General features: G+C 39.2%; 1 protein-coding gene across 19 annotated transcripts in view; it reads right to left on the reverse strand.

The window, feature by feature from the left end:
* The window catches only part of bbs9 (Bardet-Biedl syndrome 9), a 516876-nt gene that overhangs the window by 489156 nt on the left and 1595 nt on the right, over positions 1-26125 (reverse strand). For 18 of the 19 annotated variants that reach the window (XR_011352170.1, XR_011352169.1, XM_069921046.1 and 15 more), the window contains exons 2-4: positions 5669-5790; positions 5315-5436; positions 3460-3610 (exon numbers count right to left, since the gene is read on the reverse strand). Coding sequence is in view for 17 of the 19 variants with exons in the window: in XM_069921046.1 (XP_069777147.1) it covers positions 3460-3610; positions 5315-5420 (257 nt within the window). In the remaining 2 variants the exon portion in view is untranslated. Of the gene's footprint in view, positions 1-3459; positions 3611-5314; positions 5437-5668; positions 5791-25738; positions 25829-26125 lie in introns of those variants that run through there. The other variant, XM_069921034.1, reaches the window with a different exon arrangement.

The raw sequence follows: 26125 nt of genomic DNA on the forward strand, positions 1-26125 counted from the left end.
AATTTTATGTTTATGATTTATGGTTGGTTTATGACTTTCCCTTTATGGATTAATTGTTTTTGTAGAGTTACCATAGTTACTATGACATCATATGTCATAAAATCCAAACAGATGAGGAGCTCATTCTCATTATTGGAAAAACCATAGAAGGAGAGTAAGCTCACTCTAGAAACTTTTCTTTGAATTAATCATTATTATTCATTATTAATCATTTATTATCATTTTCATTTGTTTGAAGTTGAGTATTGTTATCATTTACAATATGCTTTGTTTCTCATCATTATGAAGTGTGAAGCTTTGAAAATGTTAATTTGCTTTTTATCAACGAAAAGTTAAAGCTATTTACAGCTCCAGTTACAAAGTTTGATTCATTTGGATGAATAAGATACAATTCGGAATATCAAGGCTTACTTTCCTTGGAAGATGGGAAATATTAGAAGCTGGGAAGTGTCATTTACAAGCTTGTGTGAGAGATATATGTGAGTGGCTGATAGTCTGTATAAATAGTGAAGGTACAGCCTTCCAACAGATAGCGGAAATGGTCAACGGTAAGGTAGATAGTCAGGAGTTCTTGTCTGAACATACAGAATCTCATCCGAGTGGGTGACAGTTTTACCAAAAAAATGCCAGAGGGTCCAATCTGCCATTGGCTCATTACACCAAAACTGTTCCCACTGTGTTGACAGAGGCATCCGAGGTGAGTGAGAGGAAGACATTAGGCCTCTGGGGGATGAGCATAGTGGCATCAGCAAGAGTTCTCTTCACATTGTTGAAGGCCTCAAGCACCTCCTCAAGTAAACATAAAGCTTTCTTGGAAGTTGAATTTTCTGACCCTTTGAGGAAGTTCATCAGTGATAAGAGGGACGAGGCAGAGTTAGGTAGAAAACAGCAGTAGAAATTCATCATCCACAAATAACAACAAAACTGGGTGAACGAAGTGGGCATGGGATAGTTTTAAATTTCACACCTCTGTGGCAAGATGCCATTGTCCATCACCAATGTCCCAAAAAGATGAGTTCACTGGCACCAAAAATGCATTTGCTTGGGTTGATTACAATTCCATATTTGTCAAGCCACTGGAACAGTATCATGAAATAGTTCTTGTGCTCCACTTCATTGGCACTTGCTATCAGAATGTCATTGATACAAGCATAGATGAAATCGAAGCCAGATAGGACATGGTCCATGAATCGCTGGCGTGCACAAGGTCGATTTTTGTGAGCATCCAGTTGCCGTATCGGGTCACTGGAAAACACTGCAAACACGGGATGCTGTATCGATCAGGGATGGTGGCATTATTCAGGACCCAGTAATCTCCACATGGCCATCAATCTCCTGGAAACTTTTTCAGATCCATATGTAATGGTGATGCCCAGCAACTGTCAGATCGGTGGACTATCACTTTCTCCAGATCCTACATATAATCGAACTCAGCCTTCATAACCTGCGTGCCCACGCTGAGACAGGAGGACCACTGGTCTGGATGTGGTAGATCACTGAATGTTTGATGTTGTGCCGTTATGAAGGAGTTATGAGGGGAGGGAACAGCTTGACCAGGTAGGGGCTGGGCTGGAGACAAGTTGGGTGAATGACAGTCATTGTGGAGTGAGGAATGCTGCTCACTTATGCACATCTACACCAATAATTTTTAGATCCACCAGCAGAGAAAAGTGAGAAAAAAAATACACTTCGATAATGGATTGGGAAACATTTTCTACCATGAAAATCCACCAAAAAGATTTTTGGATGCTGAAATCGAGCAGAAGTGACCTCTGGTCGAATGTCTGGATGCTCGATTGTTTGCAACAGCAAGGACATATACCGGTTAGGGTGACATCACTCTTGGGGATGGGAGAAACGGCCAATATCTTTGCATCCGAATCGATGAGATATCGTTTACCAGAGAGGAGATTGTTCAGGAAAAGGCAGTAGCTGGTTTGTCCATGGGCAGCCGTCGCCTCTACTGCAGGGGCCTCAGTTTCCCAGCTGCTCTTTATGGAAGGAGCAAGGCAGTGGCAAATACCCAGTGTTTCTAGCAAATGCATTGGGTGCTGCCTCTGCCTCGACTCCAACCCGGAAATGGGGATGATTCAGCTGGGTTATTAAAGCTTCATATTGCGCTGTGAGCACTGCAACTTGTTGCTCCAACCCTGTTTTAACAGGTTGCTGCAACCACATCCAGCTGCACTGCAGAGGTCATTTCCATGACGATGTCAGCCTATTTTACAAAATCATCAATGCTGGCCGATTGAAAGGTGCCCCTAAATGTGCGTAAGCATGCAGTGGAGGAACATCACCATCGATCCTCTCATCTTGGGACAGCCTGTGCCATCTCCACAGCATTTGTGATGGCCTCCAATAACCGAGATTATCTGACAGCAGTTCCACAATGAGGGATTGATTCGACAGTCAGGTTCCATCCAAGATGGCTATTTTGTGTTGTATTGCATCATCAGGATCCGTCAGGATTAAGCAGTACGTCTTCTACCTCATAGGTGATCTGCTCCGGAAGACTAACAACAAGCAGCTGAACTTTGTCCTCTGACTAATGACATTCTACAATTGAAACTGTGCTTCTAGGATCGAAAAACATGTGTCCCTGGATTTGCCTCATCGGTCTACACAGGTGCACTTTGAACTCCTGAGCATCCACCAGTAAGTTATCAGCAGTGACCAGCCATATGCGTGCGGCCGTGACAGTACTAATTGACCCTTTTCATTGTTACTCTGTAACTGTGCTCTTGCCTTTCTAATTTGTACAACTCTACAAATGCTAGGGTTGACATGTTAAATTGCTCGTGGTAACCCTTCTCACTGTACAAGATATAATGTGACAAAATGAAACTTGATCCTAACTCATTTATTTAAAATGTCGGGCTAATGTTTATTGATCCTGCTCCATGTCACCTGATCTGTGTTAAACTACTCTAATATAATCTCTCATCTTACACAAGCCTCTTCCTTGCTCTGCTTTGAAAACTGTCAACTCTACTCTCTCCCCCATTTCTGAGGAGGAATTTGCTGACCCAAAAGGTTGAGTGTTTTCTTTTTAATCACACACACACTGCTTGGAATCCTGTGCTCTTCTAAAACCTGATGTCTGATTTCTGAGCAAGTAAATTGGTCGATTTCTCCTACGTTAGTTCAAGACAACACAACTAGTTATAATTTTCCTCTTATCAATAATCAGACACGGAACAGTGCTCTTACCAAACAGAGAAAGTTACATTTGATCTCGTTCAATTTATATACTCAAGGAGCTTTTAAAAACACAATTATTCTACCTGGATTGAAACACAAAAGTCTGCAGATACTGTGATTGTAGTTAAAACACAAAAATCCTGGGAGAACTCCTTAGGTCATGCAGCATCCATACAAGGTAAAGATATATAACCAACATTTTGGGCCTGAGCCCTTCTTCAAGGTATTATTCTGCCTGCCCAGGTTTTATCTACTTACGAGACAAATTTGCCAACTTCCACTTGTAATATTGGATCCTGCAGCTGAATTTCGAGAATTAGTTCTTCTGGTTGTAGCGCTGCTCCAGGTTTGGAAGGTTCTGGAGCATAGATACGCAGCACTCCCTTATAACTACCAACAATAATTTTATCTGGAGAACCAACCAAAACAAAAATAAATGACATTATACTGTTGCCTTCAAAACATTAACGTAGGGAATCCAATATTGATCCAGTCATTTGATCATTATTGTAAAATTAATTTTCAAATTTCCTTATATAGGTACACAATCCTTTACACGGAATCCTTGGGGGACAGTGTGTTCCGAATTTCGGATTTTTCTGGATTTCAGAACAAAAGCCAGCTGCCCCAGATTTAAGTCCACCTGAATTGTGCTGCTGTATCCAACCCCTTCCAATCGCACTCTCTCCCCCTCGCCCACCCAAGTCGCATTGCTGTCTCTCCCCGCCCACCCAAGTCGCGTTGCCATCTTGACCCCCCTCGTCCGCCCAAGTCACACTGCCATATCTCCCCCTGCCCAACAGAGTCGCGCTGCTGTCTCTCTCCCCCTCACCCACCTGAATCGCGCTGCCCTCTCCCCCCCCACCCCCCCACCCAATCTAGTTGCGTGGCTATCTCTGTCTCTCTTTCTCTCTGCTGTACCAGCACTAGGAAAAAAATGCTAGTTTTTGGAGCTTTCCAGATTTTAGATATCCAGATAAAGGATTGTGTACCTGTATTTTTTTTCAGCCATGGTCCACATGTCCACTTTCTGGAGGCAATAAGAAAGGAGCACAGGGCTACAGATTTAACTGCCTCTGATCACCCATTTTCTTGCACATGAAGGCTAAATAATCCTTTAAAATTCTGTTTTTTAATATTTTATTTAATCCATACATGCAGTAACTACAATAGATATTAAAAAAATCCAAATTGATTATAAACATGATGGTTTTCACCCCATCCTCCCACCCAACCTCCATCCTCAAACAAAAAAAAAAGACAATATACAAACTGATAAAAGTTTTTTAAAAATCAGTGTAAAAAGATAAGAAGAAAGAAAAGAGAAAGTAAATAAAAAGATCTTTGGATTGCAGAGAGAGATGTCATGAAGTACAGGTTATCAGTTCTAACAAAGATACAGAGGAGAATTCTGCAGGGCTAGAGGGATAGAAAGAATATCACTACAAATTTAACCCCATTATTTGAGTGTACAGGCACCAGATTTGTAAAAACAGAGTATTTATTTCTTAAATTATATGTAATTTTTTCCAAAGGAATACAACTTTGAATTTCAGCATGCCACCTTGGCATAGTTAAAGATGTATCCAATTTCCAAGTAATTGCAATACATTTTCCTGCTACTGCTAATTTAACAAATTTCAAATGATAAATTGATAAGTTCAATTTAGGATTTGTACCTTCAATATTTTCTCATTAAAATAAATTGGAATTTAACAGTAAAAACAACTCCTGTAATTTAAAATTCTTAATCTGTTTTTGGAACCAATTCAATCTGTAGATTCTTTTGTCTACCTTTTCTCCAAAGTAAGCATGAGTGTCATAATGGTCTATGATGGAGACTTAACTGCAACAACAAAAACAAAATGCAAGAAGGGGTGAGATGGGAAGTGGTGAGAGAGGGAGAAGATCACACAACAACTATAGTTACTCCATTTACCTACAAAAAGGGAAGAAACGAATGACTAGATAATTTTGGGGGAATGTTTCCATTTGTTTAAATTACATCATGGTGAATTCAACAGTCAGCAAATACTCCTCTTTCAGTTACAATCCTAATCTCATTTCATCAGATGACAAAACTTGTGAGACAGCACCCATCCATCATACTTACCACTCTCAGTGTTGTCAACATCAGCAACACGTAAACATCCCTGATCAAATTCCTCCTGCTCTCCCACATATGTGGACCACCAGTCTCGAGCTTTAAACAAAGACATCTCGGTCAACCTAAAACTAACAAAGCAAATAAAGACTCAGACAACTGAAATGCAGAATGGGATCACAAGAATATTAGTGAGTTTACACATGCTCAAGATAAAGATTTCAAACACAATGGAAAAGGAAAATAACAGTAGGAATAGGCCATTGGGCCCTTCAGGTTCATTCAATCATTCATCATGATCACCCACTTCAGTACCCTTCTTGCTTTCATACCCCACATCCTTTCAATAGAACATATATTTACTTCTTTCCAGAATATAGTTGATGACTTGGCCTCAATGACCTTCCGTGGCAGAGAGTTCCACAGGTTCCCTCAATCTACATTCAGCGTCCTGAGGTCAAGACCCTTGGTTTTGGACTTCTTGGCTGTTGGAACAACATCAGATTTTAGAGTTTACATTGTTAAAGGTTTTATTTTCAAGATTTCTTCTCATTCCTCAAAATCAGAAGTGAATATTACTCAATAAACCAATCAATCTCTCCTCATATACCAGTCATTCCAAAAATTAGTTATGTGAATCTTCAGCATATTCCCTCTCTACAAGAACATCTTTCCTCAAATAACAAGAACAAAGATCAGATTTCAGATTTAATGTCAGAGTACATACAAGACATCACATAAAACCCTAAGGTTCTTTTTCCTGCGGGCAAGGCAGAATTACCACATATTGGTAGTGCAAAAAAACTGTACACAGCATACACATGTAAACAAATAACTGTAAACATATAACTAATGTAACAAATATTAAAAAATCAATAAAGTGTATAAGTAAGACTCCTTAAATGAGTCTCTGATTGAGTTTGTCATTGAGGAGTCTGATGGTGGAGGGGTGGCAGCTGTTCCTGAACCTGGTGGTGCGAGGCTTGTGGCATCTACACCTCTTTACTGATGGCAGCAGCAAAAACAGAGTGTGTGCTGGCTGATGTGGATCCTTGATGATTGCTGCTGCTCTCTGATGGCAGCACACTCTGTAGATGTTCTCGATAATGGGGAGGGTTTTGCCTGTGACGTCCTGGACTGTGTCCACTTCCTTTTTGGAGGGCTTTAAGCTCAAGGCTATTGGTCTTTCCATACCAGACTGTGATGCAGCTCGTCAGCACACTTGCACCACACCACTGTAGACATTTGCCAGAGTTTCTGGTGTCATAACAAACCTACGCAAACTCCTGAGGAAGTAGGGGTGCTGATGTGCTTTCTTCATGATGCCATTAGTGTGTTAGGGTTGAAGAAAGATCCTCCGAGATAGTGACTCTCAATAAACTTAAATGTGCTCACCCTCTCCACCTCTGATCCCCCAATGATCATTGGATTACATACCTCTCTCTGGCTTTCCTTTCCTAAAGTCAATAATTAGCTCCTAGGGGTGTATCACGTGATGACATGGGGGTTAGACTGCAAATCCCTACTCTCCTCGAAAAAGTTAAAAGTCAAAAAAGGTTGGAAAAGTTAAGAAAAATAAAAGAAGTATCTGAAGATTTAAAGAACAATTTAAAAAGTCACCAAAGAAAGAAAAACCAGCTGCAATAATACAAGTAACCAAGCAAGAAAAGAGATCAAGATAAAGAAGAAAGGCCTACCTTGAAGAAGGATCCAAGAGCTCTCCAGGGGAGATAAGCCAGGAGCCAGAGAGACCTTAGACACTGCTGTGCAGGGTCTCTTCCAACAATGGCCACCCATTACAGGTGAAAAAGCATCTCTACATATGCTCGAGGAGTTGCGCATGTGCAGAATACAAAATAAAAGGTTGTATGAGCCCAGAGGACCCCAAAACCCAGCAGCAACAAACATTCACCAAGATAAATGGTTACTTAAACAAAAGTTGCTTTTAATTATCTTTAAACATGAAAACAGAATCACACTTTCACTAATCACGATTGACTTAACTAACCTTCGAATTCTAAGCGCACGTGTATGTAATGTGTGAATAAGTTCAGAAATGTTCTTTGATGGGGGTGTGGCAAGATGGCGTAAGGAACAGATGTGCCTTCCAGTCCTCTCCTGACTCTAACTTATTGTTTTGTCTTTAAGTGCCCGTTAAAACTTTTTTAAAAAGTTTATAAATAGTATGAGGTGTTGAATTAATACCTAATGGTACATTTGTTAAAAAAAAGTAAAAGGAAACATCAACAGATTGTTAAAAAATTATATTTTCCGAAATTATCTGAGCCTGCTTGTTTACAAAAAACCACGACTCAGCGTGAAATGGATCCAGGAAAACAAGCGAAGAATTCGGCCTTGGAGCTCCGTTCTGATTCTGTAAGTCTTTCTGAAGGTCGTTTTCAGCTGCCTTTAGAACAAAGGGCTGGCCGGATGCCAGTATTTCAAACAACGTCTACTGAGACTTTGACTGCTGAATTAGCTGGGGCGCCACCAGTTGGAGAGTTAAAGAGTTGTTATTTGACTGCTATACCATCAGTTATAACAGCTCTTCCAGATACTGACGTAACGAAGATTTTAAAGGAGGTTTGGATCAAAGATAACCCTGATCATCAGCCTCCTGATACTTCTGGGGGGTCTGTGGCAGGGGCTTTTACACGGAGTCAAACTGCAAGAAAAGCTACTAAATTAAAAGAAGGGATAGAAGGTCCTCTGATTCCACAAGAACAGCAGGATCCCACCATGTCTGGATCTACTGATGTTGATATACTTTTCAAGAGTCTTGAACACAAGATATTTTCTTCAATGATGCATTTAGGTGATTCTATGGTTGATAGTCATCAATGCAGGTTACTACATTCTCCTTGGGTATGATTGATGCCTATTTGAAACAGGTGGGTACCAAGCCCTGATGGAGTGAGATATTAAAGATATCCATTACTACCTTGGTAAGTTCATCAGCACTGATTTTTAATCTCAGCCAGGTACTCCATCTGAGCTGGATACTTTCCTCGGGTTCAATCTCTTGAAGGCAGCACACATCATTCTCAGATACGGACAGGATGGGATCATCAAGTACCGTTGGGGTGCGGAGGGGTGGTTCTTCGCTGTTACTGTCATAAATCAGGTGTAGAAGGTATTGAGTTCCTTTGGGAGAGAAGCTTTCCTGTCTGCTACCTTATAGAATTTGATTTTGTAACAGGTTTATAGCACTTAGGCCCTGCCATAGCTGTCGGGTGCTTTTTTTCATTTTCATCCGGAATCTCCATTTGGCCCGGGAGATAGCTTTCCACAGGTCATACCTGCTCCTGCTCTATTGATCTGGATCTCTGGACTTAAAAGCCTGTTACCTGGCTCTCAGCAGGTTCTGGATTTCATTGTTCATCCAAGGCTTTTGGTAGGGAAAAACCCTGAATGATTTGGTGGGGACACACTCATCCACAGCTGTTTTGATAAAGTATGTGACAGTCTCGGTGTACTCGCTCGAATTCTCAGCAGACTCCTTGCATGCTGCCCAATCTGATGACTTGAGTAAGTCCTATAACTGTTCTTCAGTCTCCTGTGACCACTTTCTAGCTGTCCTGACCCTGGAAGCCTCTCTTTTTAGGTTGTTTGTATGAAGGCGGAAGAGCAGAGCCAGGTAATCAGACTTGCTAAAGTGTGGTCTCAGAAAATAACTTGTTGTAGCAGTGATCAAGTGTGCTGGGACCTCTGGAACACCAGGTTACATGTAGGTGGTATTTAGGCAGCATTTTCTTGACACAGAACTCATAGGGGCATAGCTAGGGATTGCAGGAGCAATTGCTCCCCCAAGCACATTTTTTGAAAGTGGCGCCTTCTCCCCCACTCCACTCCAGTCCATCATTAAAACATGGGCTGGGGTGGGGGTTGACTTGGTATCAGTGACAATGAGGGTTTGGATGTCCTCAAGGTTAGGAAAGGAGGGATGAAGAGAATTAAAATCCTAACACCCAGTTACAGATGGAGGTTGCAGGAGCAGAAAAGCCGAAATGCAACAGAACTGGAGAGTGGTGTGTGCCAAACCATCGCTGCAGCCTACTCGCACACCCATGCACAACGTCCATTGGAGAGAGATAGCAATAGACTGTTATGAGTGGGGAAAAAAAATTATTAAATAATTGCTGTGGGCTAGATGTACAATGTGGCAATTCCAGCCTCCTCGGGACGCGAACACACCAATTGGAAGCGCTTTGATAAAACTGCATGAGGAAGCAAGCCAAGTGTTGAGTGCCTCAGGCTGGGATCAAAGGCAGCTGGAGTGGCGGACAGTGAGTGGAGGCACGCAGCAGCCACTGGGTTTGAAGTGATATCCATCACTTTAGAGGCAAGCTAATTTTGTAAAAAATGTTTAGCTGTGCTTGATGTGAAATCCAGTGCATCAGAGACAAACTTGTTTATAAAAAAATGCAGACACCGTTGGAAATGAAATCCAGCTCATCATAGGCTGTTCATTTTGGTAATAATGCGAGGACTGTGTTTGAAGTTAAATTCAGCACATCAGAGACAAGCCAGTTCTGTGAAAATGTGCAGGAAATATTTGAAGTGAAATCCAGTACATCGGAGCTGTAGCTGCCAATTTAAGAATGTGTGCGTAAGAGCACATGTGCATGTGAGAGAGAGTGAGCGGGTGCGAGAGTGAGCGCGTACGTGGGTGAGAGAGTGTGCAGGTGAGAGAGCAAGAGACAGCTGGTTGCAAAACGTGTGTGAGCATACAGCCGTGGTCGTGGCACCTTTTTATGTGCTCTCGCTCCCCCAACATTAAAATCTGGCTATGCCCCTGAGGCCTGATTAAAATCGCCACTAAGATTTGTAGTGCATCGGGCTGGGCCGTTTCTTGTTTGCTGGCATTAGTCAGGGAGTTGAGTTCAAGATTCGTGAGGTAATGTTGCAGCACTATAAAACTCTGATGAGGCCACACTTGGAATATTGTGTTCAGTTCTGGTTGCCTCATTACATGAAGTATGTGGAAGCTATTAACCAGGTTGCTGCTGCCTGGATTGGAGAATGTACCTTTGAGGCAAAGTTAACAGAGATATGGCTTTTCTCTGGACCGAAGAAGGAAAAGAGGTGACTTAAATGAGGTTTATAATGAGAGGCACAGATAGGGCGGTCAGCAAACACCATTTTACCCCTTGGAGAGTAACAAGCATTTGAAGACATCTGTGCAAAGTGAGTGGAACAACGTTTTGGGGGAGACATCAGGGGGCGTTTTTTTAAATAAATGCAGCAGTGGTCATTTGGAAAGCTTTGCCAGGGGTGGTGGTAAAGTCTTGAACATTAGGGATTTTTAAAAGACTCAGACACATAGATACAAGAAAAATAGACTGTTATGAGTGGGGAACTAATCAAGGTTGTCCTTTTAATCCATTATTTTTTGACTGGGTATTAGAATCTCTAGCACAGTGGTTCTCAACCTTTTTCTTTCCATTCATATACCACTCACTTTATGTAATCCCTATGCCATTGGTACTCTGTGATTAGTAAGGGATTACTTAAGGTGGTATGTGAGTGGGAAGGGAAGGTTGAGAATCACTGCTCTAGACCCCATTGTTATTTAAATATTGTTCATGAGAAAAATTGTTATTAGCCCATTTCCTTTGAAGTTATGAAACCGTGCACATAACAAATCATTTAGGTGCGATTAAAACAGTAGTTTTCAAACTTTTTCTTTCCACCCACATACCACCTTAAGCAATCCCTTACTAATCACATAACACCTTCTTCTTCTTTCTTCTTTGGCTTGGCTTCGCGGACGAAGACTTATGGAGAGGTAATGTCCACGTCAGCTGCAGGCTTGTTTGTGGCTGACAAGTCCGATGCGGGACAGGCAGACACGGTTGCAGCAGTTGCAAGGGAAAATTGGTTGGTTGGGGTTGGGTTTTTCCTCCTTTGTCTTTTGTCAGTGAGGTGGGCTCTGCGGTCTTCTTCAAAGGAGGTTGCTGCCCGCCGAACTGTGAGGCGCCAAGATGCACGGTTTGAGGTGATATCAGCCCACTGGCGGTGGTCAATGTGGCAGGCACCAAGAGCTTTCTTTAGGCAGTCATTGTACACCTATGGCATGGGGAATACTTATAGTGGTAAGTGAGTGGAAAGAAAAAAAGTTGATTCCTCTTTGTGAAAGTAAAGATTTTATAGGGATCCATAGAAATGGCATTGAACTCAAAGTTTCCTTATATTTTATATCTAATCCAGATGTTTCTTTACCAAGCATATTCACTTTGCTTTTTCATATTAGTTTTCTGGGTTAAAGTTGAATCTGCATAAAAGTTTACTTTTACCTTTAAATGGTTCTACATCAAGATATTCTCATTTTCCTTTTAAGATTGTGAAGGATCAATTTACCTATTTCAGTATTACAATTACTAGGAGTTAAAACATCTTTTTTAGGAAAGTTTTTCTACTTTATTTAATCAGGCCAAATTACTGCTATCGAGATAGTCTATTTTCATGATTGGTCATATCAATTCTTTTAAAATGAACATTTTACCTTAATTTTTATATCAATTATACCAATTTTCATTCCCAAATCCTTTTTTGATTCATTGGATTCAATTATATCTTCCTACATATGGCAAGGAAAATGCCCCTGCTTAAATAAAGCTCATCTTCAAAAAGCTATAAGGAATGGTGGTTTAGCGTTTCTTAATTTTATATTTTATTATTTGGAGGTCAATATACATAATTTGCTTCTTTTGTTAAACTTCGATAATCTACTTGACCACCTCCATAGTTAGAAATGGAACTGAATTTTCTATAAATACTTACTGCTCCGTGTTGGCAATTTTAGGGTCTTTTTTTAAATCTAATCCTCTTCATTATATAAATTAACTGATAATTTAATAATTAGACATAGTTTGAGAATATGGGCACAATTTAGAAGGTTATTTGAATTTCAGAGTTTTTCTCTTGCCATCCCAATTATATCTAATCATCTTTTTCATGCTTCTTTGCAAAATATTGTCTTTAATGACTGGCACAGATTGGCCATTAAATGTTTTAAAGACCTTTTTAGTAGAAACAATTTTGCTTCCTTTGAACAATTGGTGGTAAAATTTAACTTACCAAACACTCATTTTTTTAGATATTTACAAGTTAGACCTTTTGTTCAATCTGAGATCCCTGACTTTACACGAATTCCCGAGGCAAACGTTCTTAATACGCGTTTTGATTTACAACTTTCTCATAAAGGGGTTTAATATCTAATTTATAATAATTTCCTTGATTTAAGGGTAGCCTTGTTAAAATCAAGAACTATTAGGAACAGGATTTAAATCTTTCATTTTCAGATGAGGTGTGTAATCTGTCTCCAACTCAAAACCAAATTTTTTCTTTTACTTCATTGATAGCCAGACGTGCAATTTTGATTAAATGACAAGACAATACTCCACCTACACATATGCAGAATGGTTAAGTGATATAATTTCTTATTTAAGTTTAGAAAAAAAATTAGATATGCCATTAAAGAGTCAAATAGTAACTTTCCAAAGACATGAGGCCCATTTATGAACTATTATCACAACCTAAAGAATTAAGGTTATTCTGAAGCTTTGGTGTTGTGCTGTCCATCTCCAGGTTGTTGTCACTTGGTTCCTATGTGTTAACTTGTAACCTTGCTTGGTGGTAAAGGTTTTGAATTAAAAGTTTTTTTTCTTATCTTTTGAATTGTACAATAGTTAACTAGTTAAATTTTGTATAATATAAACATAAAATAAAAATATTTGAAAAATAAAAGAGTGTTATGGGTGGAAAGTTGGGAAGGTTTAGTTTGTTGAGTAGATTTCTATCAGTTGGCACAACATCATGGGCTGAAGAGCCTGTTCCATGCTGCAAAGTTCTCTGCTCTATTACCCGCTAGAGTTAGCTTTGTGCCTGTTTTCCATATTTTCCAAAAATAAAGCAGTAACAATCTACATCTCAAAATCCAACATGAACCAATCAAACAATGCCCAGATAGTTAAAAACTTTCATATTACATACCATCATGTTTTATACAAATATCTAAAAATGAACAGTCTCAATTTTGAATATACTCAACAAATTAGTTGTCATGAGATAGAAAATGCCAAAGCTTTACAATTCTCTGGGTAAAGAAATCTCTCATCTTAGATCTGAATGAAATTACCTATCACTCCTCTGAATTCCTGCCAGTACAGTGCAAGATCTTCAATTGCTTTTTGAATATTGTAAATACAAGTTACAAAGACTCCTATCCATCCTCAGGTAGAGGACCCAAAATTGTCCACCACGTAATCATATCAAAGTTCTATATAATCTCAGCACATCTTCCAAACCCCTTGGCAATAGAAACTGGCATAGAATAAGAGAACAATAGAGGCAAATAGGTCATTTGGTCCATTGAATCTGTGCTGAATGAAAATTCCATCTATTTGCCTTTTGAATGATTTATTGTACTTGCATGCTTACTTTCTACATCTCCTGATCGGGACTTTTGAGGCTTTGGTTGAAAGGCTTCGACAAATAGAGACTGAGGTAGGACCTATTTCAGGATCAGAATTTATTGTCATGGAAATGTCACAAAATTCTTTGTTTTGCTGCACCATTACAGTGCAAATATTACTATGAGGTAGTGTCTATCGCTCATTGTCCATTCAGAAATCTGATGGCAGAAGGGAAGAATCTGTCTTTGTGCTGCTGGGAGCTTGTCTTCATGCTCCTGTACCTCCTTCCTGATAGAAGCTGTGAGAAGAGAGCATAGCCTGGGTGGTGGGGGCCCTTGAAGATAGAGGCTGCTTTCTTAAGTTATTGCCTCTTGTTTGTGTCCTCAGTGGAGTGAAGTCTGGTGCCTGTGATGTCGCTGGCCAGGTTAATAACTCTCTAGAGTTTTTTTCCCTGTCCTGTGCATTGGCATCTCCACAGAATGGTTGCCACCTTACATTTTAGAGCATCTTTAGTGACATACCAAATCTCCTCAAACTCTTCACAAAGTATAGGCACTGGCAATCGACATGGATCCTCAGAGATGTCAATACCCAAGAATTTGAAGTTCTTGATCCTCTCCACTGCTGACCCCTTGATGAGTACTGCTTCGCATTCTTCTGATTTCCCCTTCCTGGTCCACAATCCTTGGTTTTGCTAATGTCGAGTGCATTGTTGTTGTGACACTACTCAATTAGCTGATCTCTCTCCTGTACATTTCCTCATTGCCGTCTGTAATTCTGCCGACAACCATGGGATCATCAGCAAATTTGTAGATAGCATTTGAATTGTGCCTAGATAAACTGTCATATGGGTGTAGAGCGAATACAGCAGTGGGCATTCTCGTCAGTGAGGAGATGTTTCCAATTCATATCGATTGAGGTTTTCCGATGAGGGTCAAGATTCTAGTGAGGCAGACCAGGGAGGTGGTGGGGGGTAAGGGGGTGGAGCAGAAGCCCAGGATTTGGAGCTTGTTGACCAACAATGATGGTGTTGAAGGCTGAGCTACAATCAATGAAGAGTAGCTGGATGTATGTGTTGCTGTTGTCCAGATGATTCAGAGCTGAGTGGAGAGACAGTGATATTGCAGCTGCTCTGGACCTTAAAGCTCAGTGGGGTAGGATAGCATTCCAGTTAATGGAATGACCTCCTGCCAGGTGTGAGAAGTCAAGGATTCTTGTGCTCTTTCTGCTGACTAAATCTGTGGAAGTCTACCCACCTTCAGGATCAGGGTACTGGAGCTACAGTTAAATTCATTTAAGATCATCTGGGATGCTGAAAACATCATGGATGTGACAAGGGATAGCCAGCAGACAGATGGGTGACCACCAGGAGAGACAAGAGTAGTAAGCACTACAGCAGTGGTTCTCAACATTTCTCTTTCCACTCACATACCACTTTAAGTATTCCCTATGTCATAGGTGCTCTGTGATTAGTAAGGGATTGCTTAAGGTGGTATGAAAAAGTTCAAAAATCTCTGTTTTAATCGTACCTAATTGACTCGTTATGCACACGGTTTCATAACTCCAAAGGAAATGAGCCAATGACAATTTTTCTCAAGCAAAATATTTCAGTAACAATTGGGTCTAGAGCAGTGATTCTCAACCTTCCCTTCCCACTCACATACCACCTTAAGCAATCCCTCACAGAGCATCAATGGCATAGGGATTACTCATCAGGGTCACCAATTGTGGTCACTGGAATCACAGTAGACATGTCAAAATAACCACACAAGGCTTTTCTAGAGTGAATCAAATGGATTTTCTCTTCATCACCTAAGCAACCTTTTAAAAGCCAGAGTAACACCCTCGGCACGCTCTGACATCATCACACACTGACGCCATCACGCACTGATGCCACGTGGCTGATTCGTTGCCTCCTGGAAGTTGTAGTGCTGCCACAGTGCCGCTACAAGGCCACCTAAGGATAAAAGGCAAAATGTGCCTAGAGGTGGAGGTGGTTGTGGAGGTCCTAAATTTGCTTCAGTATTCACCAGAGAAAAGAATCTATCAGGGTGGTCAGAATAGAATAGGCTTGTGTGCTGGACAATGTTGAGATTAAGGAACCTTAAAAATAGGAGTCACGTGAAGGAGTGGTGGCCGGTCAGGGAACTCCAGCCCTCTCCAGAAAAGTTTAAAAAAAACACAAAACACAAAGGCACAAACATAAAAATTAAAACAAAGTGAAAGTAAAGGTGGGAAGAAAATGGCAGCGAAGAAAGAAAAGTCGAAAGCAACGGGAAGAAGAGAAGAAGAAAGAACGTCGGAAGAAGAAGGTGAAGGCCTTACCTGTCCGAGGAGGCCTGCCGCGGAGAGAGAAGCCCGCTCCCTCAGGTCAGTGGAAGTCCCGAGCTCGAGACTACAAAAATGGCTCGCGGAGCCAAGTAAAAGTGCGCAACCGCGCATGCGCGAGGAGTCGCACATGCGCGATGCACATGAAAAAAACACTGACGGGAGGGGGGACCAGTTGAGGAGTCAATCTCCACAGCTGAGGATGACAGCTACAACACAACAACAGGAAGAGAACATAGAAAACAACGAGAACAAGAAAGAGAGTAAAAAGAAAACAAGGAAACAACAGATGACCAACACAGAGGAAGAAGAAGAAGAGCATAGAGAAATGGAAGAATAAGGGAAAGGAAAGACAATGGATATTTTTTTTTTAAAGAATATATGGAATCAGTAAAGGAATGGCAATTACAAGAATTTAGTGAAATAAAAAGAAGAATTAAAAGTGCAGAAGAAAAAATGAATAGAATAGAGATGGTCATGTCAGATATAGGAAAAAGAGTGGACAAGGTGGAAGAACAAGAAACAGCCGTAGAAATGGAAGTAGAGGACTTAAAAAAGAAATTAGAAGAATCTAATAAAAAAGTTAAAGAGACACAAGAGCTGTTAGCTCAGAAGATAGATATAATGGAAAATTATAATAGAAGAAATAATATAAAGATAGTGGGCCTTAAGGAAGATGAAGAAGGCAAGAATATGAGAGAATTTATAAAAGATTGGATCCCCAGGGTCCTAGGAAGACCAGAATTACAGGAAGAAATGGAAATAGAAAGGGCACAAAGAACACTAGCCCCTAAACCACAGCCACAACAAAAACCAAGATCTATTTTAGTAAAATTCCCAAGATATACAACGAGAGAAAATATATTGGAGAAAGCAATGAAGAAAATAAGAGAAGACAAAAAGCCACTGGAATACAAAGGTCAAAAAACTTTTTTCTATCCAGACACAAGTTTTGAACTCCTGAAGAAGCGAAAGGAGTTTAATACAGCAAAAGCAATCCTATGGAAAAAAGGATATAAATTTATGCTAAATTACCCAGCGGTACTTAAAATAGTTATTCCAGGGCAGCAAAACAGACTATTCTCGGATCCGGAGGAAGCACGAAAATTTGCAGAACAACTACAAGACAGTCAAAGAGATGAAGACATGTAATGAGTATATATATATATGTGTGTGTATGTATATATGTGTGTACATGAGTGTATCCGTATTTAAAGGAAAATATATAGAGTATAGATAAGAATTATGGGTGGGGAGGAGTTAAGGTCACTGCGAAGGTTAAAGAAATTTTAGATAGGAGAATAAGGGAAATGTTTGATGTTTTAGAAATGTTGTCTTATAAAGTGTTCAAAACAAGAAAGCAGAAATGGATAAGAAGGAAAGGTGATGATGAGGAAACGGAAAGGAAAGATAAACAAAGTATGAAATGGCTACGTTGAACTATATGACTTTAAATATTAACGGAATACATAACCAAATCAAAAGGAAGAAACTGCTAAATTTATTGAAAAAAGAAAAAAATTGATATAGCATTCATGCAAGAAACACATTTAACTGAAGTGGAGCTCAAGAAATTAAAGAGAGATTGGGTAGGACATGTAACAGCAGCGTCATATAATTCAAAAGCTAGAGGAGTAGCTATATTAATTAGGAAAAATGTATCAATTAAAATAGAAGAGGAAATAATAGATCCAGCAGGGAGATATGTAATGATAAAATGTCAGATATATTCGGAGTTTTGGAATTTACTCAATGTATATTCACCTAACGAAGAAGATCAAAAATTTATGCAAGATATTTTTTTGAAGATAGCAGACACACAAGGGAACATACTAATAGGAGGGGATTTCAACCTTAATTTGGATTCAAACATGGATAAAACTGGGAAAAAAATTAACAGAAAGAACAAAGTAACCAAATTTATAATTAAATCGATGCAAGAAATGCAACTTTTGGATATATGGAGGAAACAAAACCCAAAGGAAAAGGAATATTCAAATTATTCGGGTAGACATAAAACATACTCAAGAATAGACCTATTCCTGTTATCAGCTCGTATGCAAGACAGAGTAAGAAAAACAGAATATAAAGCTAGAATATTATCGGACCACTCACCCCTGATATTGACAATAGAGTTAGAGGACATCCCTCCAAGAATGTATAGATGGAGATTAAACTCCATGCTACTTAAAAGGCAGGATTTTAGAGAATTCATTGAAAGACAAATTAATTTGAAATAAATACAGAATCAGATAAGTTTATACGATGGGACGCAATGAAAGCGTTCATCAGAGGGCAAATAATAAGCTCTGTAACCAAGATGAAGAAGGACTACAATCAGGAAACAGAGCAGTTGGAAAGGGAAATAGTAAAAATAGAAAAAGAATTAGCAATGAAGGAAGACACAACTAAAAGAAGAGAATTGGCAGATAAAAAAGTAAAATATGAAACACTACAAACATATAAGGTGGAGAAGAACATAATGAAGACAAAACAGAAATATTATGAACTAGGAGAAAAAACACACAAAATTCTAGCATGGCAGCTTAAGACAGAACAAACTAAGAGAATGGTATTGGCATCAAGGAAAAAAGACAAACAAATCACATATAATCCAACAGAGATTAATGAAAACTTCAGAGAATTCTACGAACAATTATACCAAACTGAAAACGAAGGGAAAGAAGGGAAAATAGATGAATTTTTAACTAAAATTGAACTACTAAAATTACAAATAGAGGAACAAAATAAATTAACAGAACCATTTGAAATAGTAGAAATACAAGAGATAATAAAAAAACTACCAAATAATAAAACACCAGGAGAGGATGGATTCCCAATAGAATTCTATAAAACATTTAAAGATTTATTAATTCCTCCTCTCCTGGAAGTAATCAACCAGATTGATAAAACACAAAGCTTACCAGATTCATGCAAAACAGCAATAATTACAGTAATACCAAAGACAGGGAAAGATCCACTCGCACCAGCGTCATATAGACCAATATCTTTACTTAACACAGATTATAAGATAATAGCTAAACTATTAGCAAACAGATTAGCCAACTATGTACCAAAAATAGTAAATCTAGACCAAACTGGATTTATTAAAAAAAGACGAACAACAGACAATATTTGTAAATTTATTAACTTAATTCATGCAGTAGAAGGGAATAAAGCTCCAACAGTAACAGTTGCTTTAGACGCAGAGAAGGCCTTTGACAGAGTAGAATGGAATTATTTATTCAAAGTATTGCAAAAATTCAGTTTACCAGAGAAATATATTAATTGGATTAAAGCATTATATAAGGGGCCATTGGCGAAAGTGACAGTAAATGGATATATATCAAAGCAATTTAACTTAAGCAGATCAACAAGGCAGGGATGCCCACTATCACCCTTATTGTTCGCGTTAGCTATAGAACCACTAGCAGAATTGATAAGAACAGAAAATAAAATAAAAAGGATAAAAATAAAAGACAAGGAATATAAAATCAGTTAATTTGCAGATGACGTTATAGTATACTTAACAGAACCAGAAATATCAATAAAAGAATTACATAAGAAATTGAAGGAATATGGAGAAGTGTCGGGTTACAAGATTAACGCAAATAAAAGTGAAGCAATGCCAATGAATAATGCGTATTTCTCAAAATTTAAGAAAGAATCACCATTCAGATGGCAAATGCAAGCAATAAGATACCTAGGTATACAAATAAATAAAAACCTCGGCCATCTATATAAACTCAATTATTATCCACTAATGAAAAAATTACAGGACGACTTAGAGCATTGGAAAGACTTACCACTAACACTAATAGGAAGGATAAACTGTATTAAAATTAACATTTTCCCAAGGATACAATACCTATTTCAGGCATTGCCAATACACTTGATGGAGAAATTCTTCAAGGAGTTAAAGAAAATAATAAGGAAATTTTTATGGAAAGGGGGGAAACCGAGGATAGCATTAGATAAATTAACAGAATGGTATAAACAAGGAGGCTTACAACTGCCAAACTTTAAAAATTATTATAGAGCCGCACAATTAAGATACCTTTCAGATTTTTATCAAACAAGGGAAAAGCCAGATTGGACTAGATTAGAACTAGATAAAATAGGGGAGAAGATACCTGAACATATATTACATAAATGGGATGAAAAATTGGTACAACGTAGGAATTCTCCAGTATTGCATCATCTGCTCAATATTTGAAAGAAGATTCATGTCGAAAGGAACAAAACAAATTACCAATTACCAAAACTAATACTGACACAAAATCAGCTAATCTCTTTTACAATAGATAACCTTTTTTTCCATCTTATGTCAGTGGTGTGCAAATTTTTGGAGAGCATTCTTAAGGATAGGATTTATGAGCATTTGGAGAAGTATAGAATGCTCAGGGATATTCAGCATTGATTTGCGAGAGGAAAAGTTGTGCCTCAGAAGCCTAATTGAGTTTTTTGAGGAGGTAACAAAATAAATTGATGAAGGTAAGTGGGAGATGTGGTCTGTTTGGATTTTTAGCAAGGCATTTGACAAGGATCCCAATGATAGACTCATCCAGAAAGTCAAGAGGCATGGGATCCATGGATCCTTGGCTGTGTGGATTAAAAATTGGCTTGCAGAGAATAGAATTAGATGAAAAGTATTCTGCCTAGAGGTTAATGACTAAAGGAGTTCCACAGGGATCTGTTCTGGGACCACAGCTTTTTTTTGATTTTTATAAATGATTTAGATGAAGAAGTGGAAAGATGGCTAAGTTTATGGATGATACAAAGGTTGGAGGAGTTGTGGATAATGCAGAAAGTTGTCATAGGTTAGAAAAAGATATGACAAGATATCAAGATGGGCAGAAAAGAGGCAGATGGAGTTCAATCCAGATCAGTGTGAGGTCAAACTGAAGGCTGAGTACAGAATTAGTGGTCGGATACTTAACAGTGTGGAGGAACAAAGGGAGTTTGGGGTCCAAATCCATACCTTTCTAAAGTCTGTCACGCAAGTTGATAGGATAGTTAAGAAGGGCTATGAGATGCTGGGCTTCATTAATAGGGGGATTGATTTCAAAAGTCAAGAGGTCATGTTGCAACTGTACAAATCTCTGGTGATACCACACTTTGAGTATATTGTTCAGTTCTGGTTAGTTCATCTCAGGAAGGATGTGGAAGATATGGAGCTTTACAAGGATATGGCCTGGATTAGAAAATAAGTCTTTTGTGCCAAGGTTAGCAAAGCTGGGTCTTTTCTCGTTGGAGTGAATGAGGATGAGAGGAGACTTTATAGAGGTCTACAAGATTCTGAGAGACAGATAAAGTGAACAACCAGTGCCTTTTTCTTCTCATGGCAGAAATCGCAAACACAAGAGCACATCGCTACAAAGTGAAGGGAGAAAAGTTTTGGGGAGACATCAGGGGTAAGTTTTTTTTTATATACACAGAGTTGAAGTATCTGGAATGCCTTGATGGTAGTGATGGCTGAAACATTAGGGGCATTTAAGAGACAAGCACATGGATGAAAGAAAAATAGAGCGTTACATGGTAGGAAGGACTTAGTATTTTTGGTAGAAATATATATAGATCAGCACAACATTGAGGGCTGAAGGACTTGTTCTGTACTGTAATGTTCTAATTAAGATTGTTGTAGTCAGGGATTTTAACTTTCCAAATTGAATAGGAAAGTTATTCTGTGAAAGGTTTTGATAGGCTGGAATTAAACAAACATGAAGGAACATGAAGTACAACCTGATGAAACAGCATTCTCAAGCCCTTGGTGCAAAACAGAGACATACAACCAGACATAACACACATACAAACAATACATATGCAGGTCAAGTATTCTTGCATGAATATAAGAGTCTCGGATGGTTAGTGCGAGCAGTTCCTTTGGTCATTCAGCATTCTGACTGCCTTGGGAAGAAGCTCTTATTCAACTCTTGTATCTCTTTCCCAATGGGCATAGCAGAAAGATGCTGTGTACAGGGTGTGAGAGGTCCTCAATAATTTTGCACACCCTCTTCACACAACGATCCCAGTAGATCATGTCAATTGAGGATGGGGGTTGGGGAAAGGGAGACTCCATTAATTCTCTCTGCCATTCTTATGATCATGTGGATTGACCGCTGATCCATTTCTCTGCAGCAACTGTACCACAATGTGAGCAGCCGGTCAGGATGCTCTCGATAAGGCTCCTGTAGAAAGTTGACAAAATGTTGGCCAGTAGCCTTTCCCATTTCAGTCCTCTCAGGAAGTGCAGTCACTGTTGTGCCTTCCTGACAAGCGAGGAGATGTTGAGTGCCCATAATAGGTCACAGTTAAGTGAACTTCGAGGAAATTGGTGCTCTTTACTTTCTCTACTACAGAATTGTTGATATGTAGTGGAGGGTGGTCATTCTTGGTTCTCTTAAAGTCCATGATCATCTCCTTTGTCTAATCCACTTTGAGACTCAGGTTGTTACTCTCACACCATTTCACGAGATTTTCCACCTCTTCTCTATAGTGTGATTCATCGTTATTGCAGATGAGGCCAACTACTGTTGTGTCATCTGTAAACTTGATGACACTTTTGGAGCTGGATCTGGTGATGCAGTCATGGGTTAGTAATGATAACAGGAACAGGCTGATAACACAGCCTTGAGATGCGTCAGTGCTCAGCGTGACACTGCTCGACTTTCTGCTACCAACCTGGACAGACTTTGGTCTTTCCATTATGAAGTCCAGAATTCAGTTAAAGAGAAGGGTGTTGAGACCCAGCAAGGACAGCTTCTCCACCAGCCTCAGGGGAATTATTATATTAAACGACAGACTGAAATCAATGAACAAGAGACTGGCTTATGAAGCGTGGCTCTCCAGGTGGGTCAGGACAGAGTGAAGGGACAAGGCTATAGCATCATCTGTGGAATGGTTTCTTCTATAGGTGAATTGAAATGGGTGTATGAAATTGAAATGGACTAGTGGTGTGCCACAGGGTTTAGTGTTGGGCCCTTTGCTATTTGTCATCTGTCATCGATATCAATGATTTTGATGAATACATACATGGCATGAATGACAGACAAGTCCAAGTATCTGGTATAATATAGTGAAGACAGTTGCCAAATATTACAGCACAATCCTGATCAACTGGGCAGGTGGGCTGAGAAATAGTTTAATACAGAGAAATGTGAAGTGGATCTCCCAATTTCATTAGGAGATCACGTTGTAGTTGTACAAGACATTGGTGAGGCCCCATTTGTAGTGCTGTGTTCAGTTTTGGTCACTGTGCTATAGGAAAGATGTCAAGCTGGAAAGGGTGCAAAGAAAATTTACAAAGATGTTGAAGAACTTAGGGGCTTAAGTAATTGAGCTTGAGCAGGCAAGGGTTTTTTTAATTTTTTAAAAATTAGACATACAACTCTGTAACAGGCCAATTAGACCCTACGAGTCCGTGCTGCCCAAATTACACACTATTAACCTAACCCCAATAAGATTTTGAAGGGTGTGAAGAAACTGGAGCCCTTGGAGAAAATTCACAGACACAGGGATAATGTACAAACTCCTAACAGACAGCACAGGATTCGAACCCAGGTCCAGTCCTGATCGCTAGCATGGTAAAGATGTGCTAATCGCTATGCCAATTGGTTTTATTTCTTGGAGCACAGGAGGATGAGGGTTGATCTCATAGAGGTATATAAAGTCATGAGAGTCTTATGCATCAGTAACCAGGGGATGTAGGTTTAGATTAGGGGGTGGTGGTGGGATGTAGGTTTAGATTAGGGGGTGGTGGTGGGATGTAGGTTTAGATTAGGGGGTGGTGGTAGAGGGGGGGGGGGAAGAAGAGATTTAACAGAAACCTTTGGGTAATTTTTTTTAAAACACTGAGGGTAACGGGTATATGGAATGGGCAGACAGGTACTACTGTAATGCAATGCTTCAGAGGGTGGGTTTACAGGGATATGCAGGCAGGTGGGACATTTTGGTCAGTGTGGGCAAGCTGGGCCAAAGGGCCTGTTTGCACACTGTCGAGCTTTATAACTCTATACATGTTTACCAGTTTTTTATTACCTACTATTCTTACAATTAAAATATACAAGCTTACAGTCCACAGAATTATATAGCATGGAAACAGGCCCTTCGTCCCAACTTGTTTAATGCCAATCTAGATGCCTAGCTTAGCTAGTCTCATTTTCTGCATTCAGCCAATATCCCTCTAAACCTTATCCACAAACCTGTCCAAATGTCTTTGAAACATCGTAATTTTACCCACCCCACGACTTCCTCTGGAAGCTCGATCCATATACTGTTCCATATTCGGTGGATAGATTGGGACAGTTGTCATTTCATTTCTTACAATTCAAACCCTCCAATCCCAACAACATCTTTGTGAATCTTTTCTTCATCCTTTGTCTTCATTAACTCTCATTTGAAAAACCTATCCCTCAGATACCCTTCAAATGTTTCCACTCTCAACTTAACCTACTACTCTATTTTTTAGCTTCTTTACCCTGGAAAAAAAAAATCCACCTTATCTATGCCACTCATTATTTTATAAACTTCCATAAGGTCAACTCTCATCATTTCTTGACTTGGTGATAATTGTCCCAACCTATCCGATTATTCCTTTCAACTCAAGCCCTTCAATTCAAACAACATCATTATGAATCCTTTGTAGCTTAATCACATCCTTTCTACAGCATAATGACCAGAACTGCACACGGTACTCCATTCTTAGCTTCTTCTTCAGATGGTTCACTTCACAGCTCACTCTGCCACCCAGATGAGTTATGTCATAACTGGACACATTCCCCTGCTACTAATATAAAATGTGATGATGCCAATATTGGTCTCTATGGCATTCACACTTGTAGCAGCCCATCAACTTGAAAAACTCATTATCAAAGTAGGAATAGTCTTTTAATCGATCCTATATCCATAGCAATACATTATCTCCATCATCACAAGCTTTTGTTTTATTATTGACCTGATCAAAAGGTTGTTGAAACACTAGATTTCATCTCTAGTTTTACCAAATCCACTAGGTCAGAGGATCTCAACCTTTTTCTTTCCACTCACATACCACTTTAAGTAATCTCTATGCCATTGGCCCTCTGTGATTAGTAAGGGATTGCTTAAGGTGGTATGTGAGTGGGAAGGGAAGGTTGAGAATCACTGCTCTAGGCCCAAATGTTACTGAAATATTTTGCTTGAGAAAAATTGTAATTGGCCTATTTCCTTTGGAGTTCTGAAACCTTGCGCAGATCGAGTCAATTGGGTGCGATTAAAACAGTGGTTTTCAAACTTTTTCTTTCCACCCACATACCACCTTAAGCAATCCTTTACTAATCACAGAGCACCTATGACATAGGGAATACTTAAAGTGGACGGAAAAACTTTGAGAAACACTGCACGAGGTCCTCCTGATTAGTGCTTCAATTTATAGTTTATGAAGGAAAAAAAGAATCTATGATAAATTAAATTAAATTCTATTTAATCATAATATGATTTTCTAGTTGCCCTGCTGGCTTATTTCTAAGGAATGGATTAAAATAATTTTCCAAGAACCAATGCAAGCTACTTGATTGATATTTGCCTATTTTGCTGACCTTCATTTCTTAATTTTATTCCATTTTCTATCTCCTGATCTGCCATAACTATTCCAAAATTTAAAACATATTGAAAGATGGTCACTAACACATCCATTGACATCTGTACCCACCTCTGAAAAAATTTAGGAATGCAGACTAGAGATCCATTGAATTCACTGAGTATAAAGTGAAATTGCTGCCTTAATTTCACAGTTTCATCCCTTTCAGGATATTAATTATATGTTTTAACACTTGTTGCTGGGATTTCCACGTCAAAGCACCCATGGAATTTAAATTTTGATAATACTCTGAAATATTGAGAAAAACATAATTCAATAACGATGAGTGCAAAACTATTAGCAGGTCATTAAAAATAATCTGGTTCACTAATGGGTCTTCCATACCCCTTAATATTCATGGTAACTGAACCTCTGCAGCCCTCCTTAGGAGAATTCACCAGAGTGGGAAATTTTGTTTTCAAGGCACAAGTCAAAGCGATGTGTTGGAACGCACCCCAT

Source organism: Narcine bancroftii, chromosome 2, assembly GCF_036971445.1.
Source record: "Narcine bancroftii isolate sNarBan1 chromosome 2, sNarBan1.hap1, whole genome shotgun sequence".
Taxonomy (NCBI): domain Eukaryota; kingdom Metazoa; phylum Chordata; class Chondrichthyes; order Torpediniformes; family Narcinidae; genus Narcine; species Narcine bancroftii.